The following is a 14,541-nucleotide window of genomic DNA, read 5'->3' on the forward strand; positions in this document are numbered from 1 at the left end:
GATTATTCTCCTCTTTTGGCACTGGTGAGGCCACATCTGGAGTATACCAATACTCCCACTACCGAAGGGATGTGGACAAATTGGAGAGTCCAGCAGAGGGCAATGAAAATTATTAGGGGGCTGGGGCACATGACTTACGAGGAGAGACTGAGGGAACTGGGCTTATTTAATCTGCAGAAGAGAAGAGTGAGTCGGGATTTGATAGCAGCCTTCAACTACCTGAAGGGGGGGTTCCAAAGAGGATGGAGCTAGGCTGTTCTCAGTGCTGGTAAATGAAAGAAACAGCAGCAATGGTCTCTAGTTGCAGTGGGGGAGATCTAGGTTGGATATTAGGAAACACTATTTCACTAGGAGGGTGGTGAAGCACTGGAATGGGTTACCTAGGGAGGTGGTGGAATCTCCATCCTTAGAAGTTTTTAAGGCCTGGCTTGACAAAGCCCTGGCTGGGACGATTTATTTGGGGTTGGCCCTGCTTTGAGCAGGGAATTGGACTAGATGACCTCCTGAGGTCTCTTTCAACCCTAATCTTCTATGATTCTATGTTGCGTCTGGATTCCCCACTGACGGACCACTCTGCTACTGTTGGGGCCCTGGGCTGGGACGCAGTGGAGTGGGTGGGCCTGAGTCCCCCTACCACCGTACTTGCATTGGTCTGATGCCCACCTGAGCTAGGACGCCAACGGTTTAGCTGGCTCTCCCATCGGAGAGCTAATCTCCCCTGAGACTGTTGTGCTGCTTTGCCTGACAGCAGGCCAGAGCCCCCTTACCTGACTGCTGCCCCACCCTGAGTGAGGGCTCTGGGCTATAGACTTGCCACCACCCGGCTCGACTGCGGGCCAGGCCCATTATATGTGGGCAGCCCCGCTCTGGCTGAGTGTCGGGGCCACTACACCCAACTGATACCCAGCCTGGACTGAAGGCTAGGGCCTATAAACTGCTGGCTAATTCTCCCTGAACGGAGTCGCTCTAGGAGCATTGCAGCAAGGGGGCTTGGTCTCCCTCCCTGATAGGCGGGGAGAGAACCACAACCGCCTTACAGAAATTAACTCAGTCCTTATACTACACAAATCTGCACCTTTCCTGCACAATTTAAACAGCCTTGCTCTACACAGTGTATCAGTAAAATTGCCCTAGCAAATTAATTTCAAACAGCCTTGCAATAAATCTGACTTAAATGCCATGAACAGTACATGGCTAATTAATCTGAATTTGGATGGAAGAATACTGCCTTGGTTTATATGCCAGACTGCTGACAGATGGTACACATGGAATAATGATGATGATCATCACAAAATTAAAACACAAATTGCTCAAAGATAAATAAAAAGGCAATGAAAACTATCTTTTCAGTTCAACCGGAAGCCTGGAGTGACATGTCAGGTATTGAGAATAGTATCTCTTATTATCACACAGTACCAACTCTCTCATCCTTCTTGTGCTGCAGCCTGCTTTGTTTTGGTCAGTCCTGACAAAACCCATGTGCTTACCATGACAGACCCAGGCTAGGAGGAGAAATCCTCGTCTTTGCTCACAACACTTTGAGGCTCTTCTTTCCGTAATAGTAAAAGCTGGAAAACAAAATGGCAAAGTGTAAATGTGAAGACAAATTCATTTTATCTTCTGGTGGCAAATAAATTATTTTAAATGCAAGTTAATTTTAAAGACCAAGACTCTAGTTAGAAGAAAACCCCAATTATACATCAATGAACAGATGAAGTCAATACAAACTAACTTGCCTTACAAGCACACACCATTATGAAATATGCCTGACTGCTTTAATGCATTCTCAATAATCACCAGTGAACAGACTGCCAGGAGAATAATAGTTGAATGTAACAATTATACTAATCTGTTTGTCTCATTTAAATTAAACATATGGCTTTCCAGGCTGCCCTGAGAACATTCCTGAGTCATTTGTAGATGCAGACTCTTCCCATCTATTTCTTATTTTTTTATACAAATATATTATGGATTTTCCTACCCACATCACAAAAAAGGATACAAGTAAAATACATTGAAATTATGTTCAGTGTTCAACAGTGTTGAAGCTCATCTGCCCTTCCATTTAGATTTGGAAGTTTCAGCACTGTGGTTGATGAAGGAAGCCATACTGAATTCACCAGCCCACAGACACAATGATATTGCAATATCACTAATTGCACACTGTATATTGTACAGAATATTTATGGGGGGGTAGGGGGACAACACCACCAAACAGCAGTGGATGCATGTAGTTCAAAAGCAAAACACATTCCAGTATGCAAAAATGCCCAGAGACAAAGGCAAACCCAGACCTACTACCTCTGTTGCACCTAAATAGTCTCATTAATATCAGTAAAAACAGCGAGGAATCCTTGTGGTACCTCAGAGACTAACAAATGTATTTGTGCATAAGCTTTTGTGGGCTAAAACCCACTTCATCACATGCATGGAGTGGAAAATACAGTAGGGAGGTATAAATACACAGTATATGAAAAGATGGGAGTTGCCGTACCAAGTGGGGGGTCAGTGCTAAAGTGCCAATTCAATTAAGGTGGAAGTGGGCTATTCTCAACAGTTGACAAGAAGGGATGGAAATCGCTTTTGTAGTACTAATGAGGCCAATGTAATCTACACAATCAGCAGGACTGCTATGGGTACCCGCATGGCCCCACAGTATGCCAACATTTTTATGGCTGACTTAGAACAATGCTTCCTCAGCTCTTGTCCCCTAACGCCCATACTCTATTTGCGCTATCTTGATGACATCTTCATCATCTGGAGCCAAAGGAAGGAGGCCCTTGAGGAATTCCACCAGAATTTCAACAATCTCCACCCCACCATCAATCTCAGCCTCGAAGGGACCTCAGGAGGTCATCTAGTCCAATCCGCTGCTCAAAGCAGATCCAATCACCAACTAAATCATCCCAGCCAGGGCTTTGTCAAGCCTGACCGTAAAAACCTCTAAGGAAGGAGATTCCATCATCTCCCTAGGTGCTTCACCACCCTCCTAGTGAAAAAGTTTTTCCTAATATCCAACCTAAACCTCCCACACTGCAACTTGAGAACATTACTCCTTGTTCTTTCATCTAATAATTCCCCCTCATACTTCTCTTCTGCAGACTAAATAATCCCAGTTCCCTCAGCCTCTCCTCATAAGTCATGTGCTCCAGCCCCCTAATCATTTTTGTTGCCCTCCGCAGGACTCTTTCCAATTTTTCCCACATCCTTCATGTAGTGTGGGGCCCAAAACTGGACACAGTACTCCAGATGAGGCCTCCAACGCCGAATAGAGGGGAATGATCACACCCCTCGATTTGCTGGTAATGCTCCGACTTATACAGGCCAAAATGCCATTAGCCTTGTTGGCAACAAGGACACACTGTTGACTCATATCCAGCTTCTCGTCCACTGTAGCCCCTAGGTCCTTTTCTGCAGAACTGCTGCCTAGCCACTCGGTCCCTACTCTGTAGCAGTGCATGGGATTCTTCCATCCTAAGTGCAGGACTCTGCACTTGTCCTTGTTGAACCTCATCATATTTATTTTGGCCCAATCCTCCAATTTGTCTAGGTCCCTCTGTATCCTATCACTATCCTCCAGCGTATCTACCACTCCTCCCAGTTTAGTGTCATCTGCAAACTTGCTGAGGGTGCAATCCACGCCATCCTCCAGATCATTAATGAAGATATTGAACAAAACCGGCCCTAGGACCGACACTTCGGGCACTCCACTTGATACCGGCTGCCAACTAGACATGAAGCCACTGATCACTACCCGTTGAGCCCGATGATCTAGCCAGCTTTCTATCCACCTTATAGTCTATTCATCCAGCCCATATTTCTTTAACTTGCTGGCAAGAATACTGTGGGAGGCTGTATCAAAAGCTTTTCTAAAGTCAAGGAATAACATGTCCACTGCTTTCCCCTCATCCACAGAGACAGTTATCTTGTCATAGAAGGCAATTAGATTAATCAGGCATAACTTGCCCTTGGTGAATCCATGCTGACTGTTCCTGATCACTTTCCTCTTCTCTACGTGCTTCAGAATTGACTCCTTGAGGACCTGCTCCATGATATTTCCAGGGACTGAGGTGAGGCTGACTGGCCTGTAGTTCCTCGGATCCTCCTTCTTCCCTTTTTTAAAGATGGGCAATACATTAGCCTTTTTCCAGTCATCCGGGACCTTCACCGATTGCCATGAGTTTTTAAAGATAATGGCCAATGACTCTGCAATTACATCCGCCAACTGCTTTAGCACCCTCGGATGCAGTGCATCTGGCCCCATGGACTTGTGCTCGTCCAGCTTTTCTAAATAGTCCTGAACCACTTCTTTCTCCACAGAGGGCTGGTCACCTCCTCCCCATACTGTGCTGCCCAGTGCAGTAGTCTGAGAGCTGACCTTGTTCGTCAAGACAGAGGCAAAAAAAGCATTGAGTACATTAGCTGTTTCCACATCCTCCGTCACTAGGTTGCCTCCCCCATTCAGTAAGGGGCCCACACTTTCCTTGACCACCTTCTTGTTGCTAACATACTTGTAGAAACCATTTTGTTACTTTTAACATCCCTTGCTACTTGCAACTCCAAGTGTGATTTGGCCTTCCTGATTTCACTCCTGCATGCCTGAGAAATATTTTTATACTCCTCCCTGGTCATTTGTCCAATCTTCCACTTCTTGTAAGATTCTTTTTTGTGTTTAAGATCAGCAAGGATTTCACTGTTAAGCCAAGCTGGTGGCCTGCCATATTTACTATTCTTTCTATACATTGGGATCATTTGTTCCTGCAACCTCAATAAGGATTCTTTAAAACACAGCCAGCTCTCCTGGATTCCTTTCCTCCTCATGTTATTCTCCCAGAGGATCCTACCCATCAGTTCCATGAGGGAGTCAAAGTCTGCTTTTCTGAAGTCCAGGGTCCGTATTCTGCTGCTCTCCTTTCTTCCTTGTGTCAGGATCCTGAACTCGACCATCTCATGGTCACTGCCTCCCAGGTTTCCATCCACTTTTGCTTCCCCTGCTAATTCTTCCCTATTTGTGAGCAGCAGGTGAAGAAGAGCTCTGTCCCTAGTTGAATTAATATTTTTAAAGAGACACTGACTGGTTCAAAAACAGATTTTTTAAAAAGCACCTGTTGTGTCTATAGTGTTGTTTTGTGCACTGCAGGGTGTACCATCTGCTACCACTGTGGAACTCTTGATGTAGCTTTAGCTGCTTCAACTTCACTTGAGTCCTAGGGTAGCGCATATGGGCTACAGGCACTGACAGAGCAGGCACAGACTGGTGGGACTAGGCACCTGAGGGGCTAACTCAGATTAGCTTCTCAAAGACAAGAATATAGAGTCCTCTGTTGCCTGCAAATATGATCTCTTTCTACGGTCTCAGATTCTGCTTCTCCAGGACCCTCAACAGGTATGAAGGGGTTCTGAGATGGCGGGGGGGGAGGTACACTGTGGAAGATGAGCTGGAGTGGGGGACAGACGGATTTTGAGTCTATGGGGAAGCTGAGCAAAGAGTGGTTTTGAACTGTTGCTGAAGGGATCTGAGCCTGTGGTATCTGCAGCCATTCCACGCATTTGCGGAACTGTTGCCACTGTTATAAATGATCCTGCCAAGATAATTAATCTGCAAACTCTGCCATCCATAGTTTATAAAGTCATACTTGGCCATCAGTGCCAATTTAATTAGAGATCCAGAACTGTAGTCCAGCTGAGGAGAAAACCTTTTGACCTATATGGTCTAGTCTCTTGCCCTCCCTGTCTGTCAGGGTGGAGCATGGGTATGGCTGCTTGGATCACCATGGAGTTAGCTGGAGGGTGTGAAAATAAAAAATGGGACCTTTTGATGGAGACTTGGTACCTTTCCTTAGCCCCCTTCGGGGTGGGGGCGAATGTGGCCCGGGCATGCCACAGGGCGTGTCGTGCTGGTTGAAGAATGGTATCATTGATTGGTAAGGTTCAGAGTTTATCGACATGCTGACTGCAACAGCGCTCAGCCAAATCCAGCATCATCTCTAGCCTGTTGGGTGATGGTGTAATGAGATGTGAAAGTGTGAACTGATGACCATATTGCCACTTTACAAATGTCCTGGATAGGAACTTGTGCTACAAATGCTGTCATAGATGTTTGGATCCTTGTGGAATGTGCTGTTAGGGCAGGAACCTTTTCCCGGTCATAGCATGTACAGATGCAGGATGCGATCCATGATGAAATTCTCTGGGCTCAGATGGAAAGACCTTTCATCCTGTCTGCAACAGCTACAAATAGTTGAGTGGTTTTCTGAAATGGCTTAGTCCTTTCTATGTAGAAGGCCACTGCATGTCTGACGTCTATCAAGTGGAGCCTGTGCTCTTTCCCATTAGTATGTGGTTTCGGACAAAAGACCAGCAGGAAGATACGCTGGTTACTATGGAACTCTGAAACCATCTTTGGAAGGAAAGCTGGATGAGGACACAATTGGACCTTGTACTTGAAAAATACCATGGACCCGGATCTCAGATACTCTTCTGGCAGAAGTAATGGACACTAGGAAGATCACCTTCCAGGATAGGTACAGCAGAGAGCATGTTGCCAGTGGCTCAGATGGGGGTCCTGTCAGTTTTGAGATCCCAGGGAGGGACTGTTTGACATACATGGGAGTACAATCTCTCAAGGCCCTTAAGAAACCAACCACAGATGTTGTTTGAAAACACGGAATGGCCATTCACCCATGGGTGAAAAACTGAGATTGCGACCAAATGGACTCTAACAGATGACACAGTTAGACCTCGTTGCTTCAGGTGTAGCAAGTAGTCCAGAAAGAATGGTATTAATGATTGTGTAGGGGAGAGACCCTTCTGCATAGACCAGATTGAGAATCTCTTCCACTTTGCCAGACAAGTCGCTCTAGTGGACGGCTTCCTGCTCTCTAGTAGGACCTCGTGGACCTGCCCCAAGCATGCTAGCTCTGCGGGGTTCAGCCATGGAGCTTCCAGGCTGTCAGATGAAGGGACTGGAGGTTCAAGTGATGCAGACAGAGGTGGTCCTGAGAGATCAGGTGTGGACACAGAGGTAGGATTGGCATCTCCACTGAGAGGTCTAGAAATGTGGTGAACCAATGGTGGGGCCAGGCAGGGGCTACCAGGATGACTCATGCTTTGTCCCTTCTGATCCTCAGCAAGATCTTGAGTACAAGAAGAATGGGAGGAAACACGTAGAAGACATGACCCATCCAAGGGAGGAGGAAGGCGTCTGCAAGAGATCCGGGGCTGTGACCCAGGAGGGTGCTGAACTGGAAACACTTCCTGTTGTGCTTTTGTTGCAAACTGATCTATCTGGGGAGTCCCCCACCTCTGGAAAATGGTGTTCACGATATCTGGACGAATGGACCACTTGTGGTGGTTGGAGAAGAATCTGCTAAGGTGATCCACTAGCTCACTTTGCAAAACCAGCAGATTGGAAGCCTTGAGGTGGATCGAGTGGGCTATGCCAAAGTCCCACAAACAAAGTGCTTCCTGGCACAGGTGATAGGAGCACATTTCTCCCTCCCTGTTGATATAAAACATCGTCATCATGTTGTCTGTAAGAGCTGACACGTTCTTACCTGCCACATGGGGCTGGAATGCCTGGCAAGCCAAGTGAACCGCAACATCAACCCTGATGTTGATGTGCAGCGAGAGCTCTTCCAGAGCCATGAGTTCTGAGGGAACCCAAGTGAGCACACCAGCCCATCGCTGAAGAGTCTGTAACAAGAGACACTGATGGTTGGGGTCTTGAGAATGGGACTGCCATGTGCACCGTCACTGGGTCTAGCCACCAGTTGAGGGAGGAAATCACCGATGGCAGAACTGTGATAACTGTGTCTAAATAGTGTCGGTTTGGTGAGTACACAGACGCCAGCCACACCTGGAGAGATCGTAGTCGAAGTCTCACATGCTGCACCACACAGATGCATGAGGCCATGTGGCCCAGGAGCTTCAAGCAATTCCTCACTGTTGTGATCTCTGAGGCGCTCTATAAGCATCACTATTGCTTGGAACCACGCTTCTGGGAGGAAGGCTCTGGCTTGGACAGAGACGAGGATCGCCCCGATAAACTCTTATCATTTGAACCGGGGAGAGGGTAGACTTTTGCACATTTATCAGCAGACCTAAGTCTTGGAATGTTGACTGGATTAACTTTATATCAGACTCCACTTGGATCTTGGTCTAACCTCTGAGCTGCCAGTTGTCAAGGTAAAGGTAGTCCTGAATCGCCTGTCTCGTCAGGAAGGCTGCGATGACCACCATGGACTTTGTGAACACTCGAGGGGCTGCTGACAGGCCGAATGGGAGAACTGCATATTAGTAGTGCACATGGTTCACAATGAACCTAAGGAACGGTCTGTGTCCCTGAATAATCGAGATATGGAAGTAAGCATCCTTCAAATCAAAGGCAGTGTACCAGTCCCCTGGACCCAGGCAGGGCATGATGGAAGCCAAGGAGACAATGCGGAACGTTAGCTTCTTAGTGTATCTGTTGAGATTTCTCAGATCCAGAATCAGTCTGAGACCACCGTTGGTTTTTGGGATTAGGAAATATCGGGAGTATAACCCCTCGGCCCCTTAACACTGGTGGAATCTCTTCCAGAGCTCCCAACCTTAGGAGCATCTCTTGGCCTAGAAGTTGCTCATGAGAATGGGGACTGAAGAGGGACAGGGCAGGGGGGAACTGAACTGAAGGATAATCACACTGCTATCTTGCTTAGCATCCATCGGTCTGTTGTAATATGGGCCCACCCCTGATAGAAATGGGATAAACAATCCGCAAATACTGGGGATGTGTGGATCCAAGTTCTGTCCTCGTACATCAGCCCCAGGCGTCCCATCTTGGACCCACCAGAGCGTCTGGGGGTGCAGGCATAGATATGGACGAAGACTGGGGAGGAGGTATTCTCCTAAAGCCCCTACTCCTCTTCCTGTGAGAGTGCTGCCGGGCAGGTGACGAGAGGAATCAAGAGGCCGCTTGAGGCTTATAACGTTTCTTTGTGATGCCAGTGTATAAAGCTCTAAGGACTTCAACATAGATTTGGAGTCCTTTAGGCTGTGCAGCCTGGAGTCCATCTGCTTGCAAGGAGCCAGATAGCAGTGGCTCCTTGGCTGCAGTAAAACAGGGAACTGCCATGGTGCTGCCATAACCCTCTGGTAGTCATATTCTGGAATGGAAGCTGAAGACCATGTCGAACATCCAAATCCTCAGGCTCAGAGGAACTGGAGTCCTGCACAAATAGCGGTACCAATGGAGCCATCAGAACAGCATGCATTAAAGGGGTACGGCCAGCAGGTGGTAGACCTAACGCAGAAGGTGGGGCCCTCCAAGCAGATTAGTGCACCAGAACACACAGAGACCTCACTCTTTTCAGGGCAAACAGTATGTGCATACCAGCTGGAAGATTTTTCCCTTAGCAGCGTCTGTAGGGTTGGCCTGAGCGCCCCCTGGAGTCGTGCCTTCCTGGCGCCCAATATAGGGCCCTGCCAACCCCCCATCTCCTCAGTTCCTTCTTACTACCAGTGACGGCTAGCTGGAACAACTGTCGCTCTTACATTGCAAGCACTTTTGGCAGTGTCCACTTCAGTCTTCACTGTTAAATAGTTGTAAATAGTTCATTACTTATTCGTCATAGTTAGTCGTTATAGCTGTGTAACAGGGACTGGTAACAGGATTTTTCTCAGGACCGACGATTCACAGGATGCAGGCAGAGCAGAAGCAGGAGGGATACACAGGTCCGGGACTGGAGGATACTTCTTGTCATGGAATGTGTTACTCCTCCGTGGTCAGCGCTTATAGAGGGTGCAGCATCCTTCTTGGATTTGGAGATTTACTGCCATGCTTATGCGCATGCTTTCATGGCTAGACTCCAGCGTGGGGTACATACCACTGGTACAAAAGGAGCTGGACCAAAGCTCCATGGTAGGGGGAGTTCTCTTAGATTGTTCAGGTCGATGTGCAGGGGGGTTCCCTGGCCAGGATCCAATTCCGGACCCATGCACAAGGAAGGACAGGCAGATACTGCACCTAGACCCTGTGTGGGCTTTCCCCAAACAGTTCAAACAGCATTGGTGCTCGTCACTGATGGAAAACGAGCAAGGGCAGGAAGTACAGACTTTGAATCCCAACGTCTTTGGCATAATCCAGTACCCAGACACGGGTGCTAGAAGAGGGGCGGAAGGGATTGTTTGGTGGGAAAACTGCCGAAGCAGTGTAGCGTTCCCATTCCCCCACACACACACCCCGGCTCTGTGGAGGTGGGGTAAAGGAGCATTAGCACCCCTTTCCCCCACACACACACACACAGCAAGTAGGAGGCTCCCAGGAGCAGCTCCAGGGCAGAGGGCAGGAGCAACACACGGCAGAGCAGGGAGGGAAAGTTGAACTGCCTGGCAATTCATAGCCTGCTGGGCAGCTGCCACACAGGGAACTTAGGGGAGCTGATAGGGGGGCTGCCGGCCCACCCTGGTTCCAAGCCCCCACCAGCTAGCTCCAATGGGCTGCTCTTTCTGCAAGCAGTGGACAAAGCAGGCGGCTGCCAAACAACGTTATAAGGGAGCATTGCGTAACTTTAAACGAGCATGTTCTCTAATTGATCAGCAATGTAACAACGAAACAACGTTAACCGGGCCGATGTTAAGTGAGGAGTTACTGTCTGTGACTGAATGAACCCTGTATTCACACCACACACACTTTTATACTGATCTTTGTACAAAATATGCCTTGTGTGGTATCATCAAAAAACTAATAACTTACTGATCAATAATTTCATGGTGAAATGTATGTAGCAACATTATATGTTAAGTTATGAATCCTCCCTGTATGAAGCTGGTAGTACATGTACAAACCCATGCAGCTCTGATTAGGCAGGATTGGTTAAGTAGGTCTATCTTATACAAAGGAATGTTTATTTCAATTTACATAAAAGTAGTAAACGGTCTCTGAGACTGCAAGAGCAAATCTGCATTTCAACATACACAGGGGAGAAGAAAGAGCATGGGGGCACCTTCACCCCAGACTCCACATAGCCTTCTTTACTGTTTGAATAAACTGTGCTTTGAGGGGTAATCCTCAGAAGAACCCACTTCAAAGGGGGACAGGACTATAAAAGTGAGAGGCAAAACTACCCCAGTCTATTTATGTCCATCTCTCTGTCTTGCTCTTCCAGCTAAGACGACAAAGGAACCAGTCCTTTGGAGTTTGGGGGCAGATCATGACTTGAGCTAGCGAACAGGAGCAGCTAACAGGGGACTTTTTTGAAGGAGTTCTCCAGGTGAAGGAGAAGCGATTACGTGACCCTTGGGGTAAGTTTGTTGTCTGTAGTGTGTGTTTGTGTTTGTGATGTGCTTGCTGCTTGACTGAAATATACCGTGTGATCTGTTTGTTTGGGGGACGTGTGCTGACTGTGTGTGCTGAGCCTAGCGGTCTGCTAGTCAAGGCTGAGAGCTTCTTGATGAGGATTTGATCCCTAAGCCCTTTAAGCACCCATCAACCCTTAACCAGGGGTGAGGCTACTCAGGAAGACCAGTGCTTTAAAAGGCCCCCTCTTAAGTGACCAGAGGAGCTAGTGAACAGGAGCGGCTTACAGGGGAGTTTTGCGAGAGTGTTTACGGGGAGAGTGCGAGGGGGGCTAGATACACTTAACATTCCTTAAACTTCTTTAAACTTAAAGACAAAAACACCCTCTGATAAAAACAACAACAAAGGAACAAGCTTGAGGAGTAAAAAGAGAATGCAGGCAGAAGTCCAGCAACAGAGTGGAGGCTATCCAGTTTATTGCAACCAATGCAGCATGTATGATTACCTGCCCTATCGGCAGGTGGTGCATGTGTGCCTTCAGTGCAAGGAGATCCTGGCTCTCAGAGGCAGTGTACGGGCTTTGGAGACCAGAGTGGCTGAACTGGAGGAGCTAAGAGACACAAAGAGGTACATAGATGAGACTTTCGGGGACACAGTAGAACAGTCCCACCCCCGGTCTGAGACCCTCTGTGCTGTTGAGGAGGATGAAAGTCTCAGGGAAAGAGAACATCCAACTGGAGCAGGGAAACGATCCCATAGTTGGGACCCTCCTTCCAGGTGATGTTGTGGTATCCTCTTGCATTGAGGATACCTCTCCGGGGGAGGGAACTCCAGTTATTAGGAAGAAACAGGTATTAGTAATGGGCAATTCAATCATTAGAAATATAGATTTGCAATGACCGGGAGAACCACATGGTAATTTGCCTGCCTGGTGCAAAAATTGCGGATCTCTTAAGACATCTAGATAGACTTATGTGTAGTGCTGTGGAGGAGCCAGTGGTCATGGTACATGTAGGTGCCAATGACATAGGGAAGGATAGGAGAGTGGGTCTGGAGGCCAAATTTAGGCTGCTAGGTAAGAGACTGAAGTCAAGGACCTCTATGGTGGCATTCTCTGAAATGCTTCCAGTTCCTCGCGCAGGGCCAGTTAGACAGACAGAACTGCAGGGTGTCAATGCGTGGATGAGACGATGGTGTAGAGAGGAGGGATTTAGATTTATTAGGAACTGGGGAAACTTTTGGGAAAGGGGGAGCCTATACAGCAGAGGTGGCCAACCTGAGCCTGAGAAGAAGCCAGAATTTACCAATGTACATTGCCAAAGGGCCACAGTAATATACATTAGCAGCCCCCACATTAGCTCCCTCCTCCCCCCGCTCCCAGTTCCTCCCACCCACCAGCAGCCCCGCCAATCAGCGCCACCCCCTTCCTCCCCACACCTCCTGATCATCTGTTTCAAGGCATGCAGGAGGCTGCGGGGGGCAGCAAGGGCACGGCAGGCTCAGGGGCGGGAAGGGGTGGAGTGGGGGCAGGGCCTGTGGCAGAGCCAGGGGTTGAGCAGTGAGCACCCCTTGGCACACTGGAAAGTTGGCGCCTGTAGCTCCAGCCCCAGAATCTGTGCCTATACAAGGAGCCGCATATTAACTTCTGAAGAGCCGCATGTGGCTCTGGAGCCACAGGTTGGCCACCCCTCCTATACAGGAAGTATGGGCTCCACCTAAACCAAAATTGAACCAGATTGCTGGCCAGGGTGGATAAAAATCAATGATTTTTTTAAAAAAATAAATAAATAAAACAGATTTTTTAAATTTAAATCTGATTTTTTTGATAAAATGCTTTTTGAGGGGAAAAAAACTATCTAAAGATAGTTTTATTAAACTACATTATGGCTCAAAGATATCTCATCATGGAATAGGATTATAAATTCTAATTCTATAGTATGAGACAATATATTCATGTAATGTTTAAGAAAGGTTTTGTAAATGAGTTCCAGTAGTTCATGGATTAGGGACACCATCTAATAGGGTTCCAGAGGCTTCTGTATAGATTATTTAGGTTAATCTTTCTATCTACCCAATGGGACTCAGTGCTCAGTCTAGAAGATACCATCAGAGATGCTTAGTTTTGCAGTTCTCAAACTGTGGATTTATGTCTCCTAACATGCTTGTTAACAGCAAAAATAATTTTTAAATAAATAAATATAGAGAGAGGTGAGAAATAACACTCTATTGTTCCTCTGCAAATTTGTGCACATAGAGTCAATCCCTTACCTCTCTCTAAAAGTGCAAAGTTTAAAGAAGTTCAATGAATAGAAGATTGTTGGGGGCGGAATACATCTGGACAAGAAGAAGTCTGGAGATAAATGTGAGAAGTGAGGGACATATGCTTGTTTTCTTAAAATATTACGTTTGCTGTTGAAGAAAAAAATCCAGAATATTTAACAAATGTAAATGTCTGTCTGGTGATGTTCTCTTCCTAATACAACATGGCAAGAAAATCCTCCAAATATTAATGATTAACCTGTTGAATTGGAGCTAGTTCACCTCCCAATGACATATCTGCTTCAATTACCTTTGAAATAACCAATCATTCATTTTCTGATATAGCTGTAAAACTAATCTGAAAAGTTTTAAAAATAAATCACTGTTTAAAAATGTATAGTGTATACCTTCTAAAATGAAACCTACATCTATCTCTGAGTTGTGAAAAAAAAAAAACAGTTACCTTTTCCATAACTGGTGTTCTTCGAGATGTGTTGCTCATGTGTATTCCACAGTAGGTGTGCGTGCTCGCCACGTGCACCAGTGCTGGAAGTTTTTCCCCTAGCAGTACCCATAGGGGGGGGGGGGAAGGGTAGCGCCCCCGCGACCCCTGGAGTGGTGCCTGCCTGGCACTGTATAAGGGGAGCTGCGCGCTCCCCTCACCCTCAGTTCCTTCTTGCCAGACAACTCCGACAGAGGGGAAGAAGGGTGGGATGTGGAATAGACATGAGTAATGCATCTTGATGAACACAGAGTTATGGAAAAGGTAACTGTTTTTTCCTCTTCTGTGGAATACACATGAGCAATCACTCGAAGGTGATTCCAAGCTGTATCTGTTGGAGGTGGGTAGGAGTTCACAAGTTCCCAGGACAGAGGACGGCCCTGCCGAACCCGGCATCATCCCTGGTTTGCAAAAAGAACAGGAGTACTTGTGGTACCTTAGAGACTAACAAATTTATTAGAGCATAAGCTTTCATAAGCTATAGCCCACTTCTTCGGATGCA

At 47.0% G+C, this 14,541-nt stretch overlaps 1 protein-coding gene across 9 annotated transcripts in view; it reads right to left on the reverse strand.

Moving 5' to 3' along the window:
- Positions 1-14,541, reverse strand: part of MTMR3 (myotubularin related protein 3) — a 208,135-nt gene that overhangs the window by 118,701 nt on the left and 74,893 nt on the right. For all 9 annotated transcript variants that reach the window (XM_054006287.1, XM_054006285.1, XM_054006286.1 and 6 more), the window contains one exon: positions 1,488-1,568. In XM_054006287.1, coding sequence (XP_053862262.1) covers positions 1,488-1,490 — 3 coding nt within the window. In that variant the 5' untranslated portion in view covers positions 1,491-1,568. The remainder of the gene's footprint in view (positions 1-1,487; positions 1,569-14,541) is intronic.

Source organism: Malaclemys terrapin, chromosome 16, assembly GCF_027887155.1.
Source record: "Malaclemys terrapin pileata isolate rMalTer1 chromosome 16, rMalTer1.hap1, whole genome shotgun sequence".
In the NCBI taxonomy this organism is placed as follows: Eukaryota; Metazoa; Chordata; order Testudines; family Emydidae; genus Malaclemys; species Malaclemys terrapin.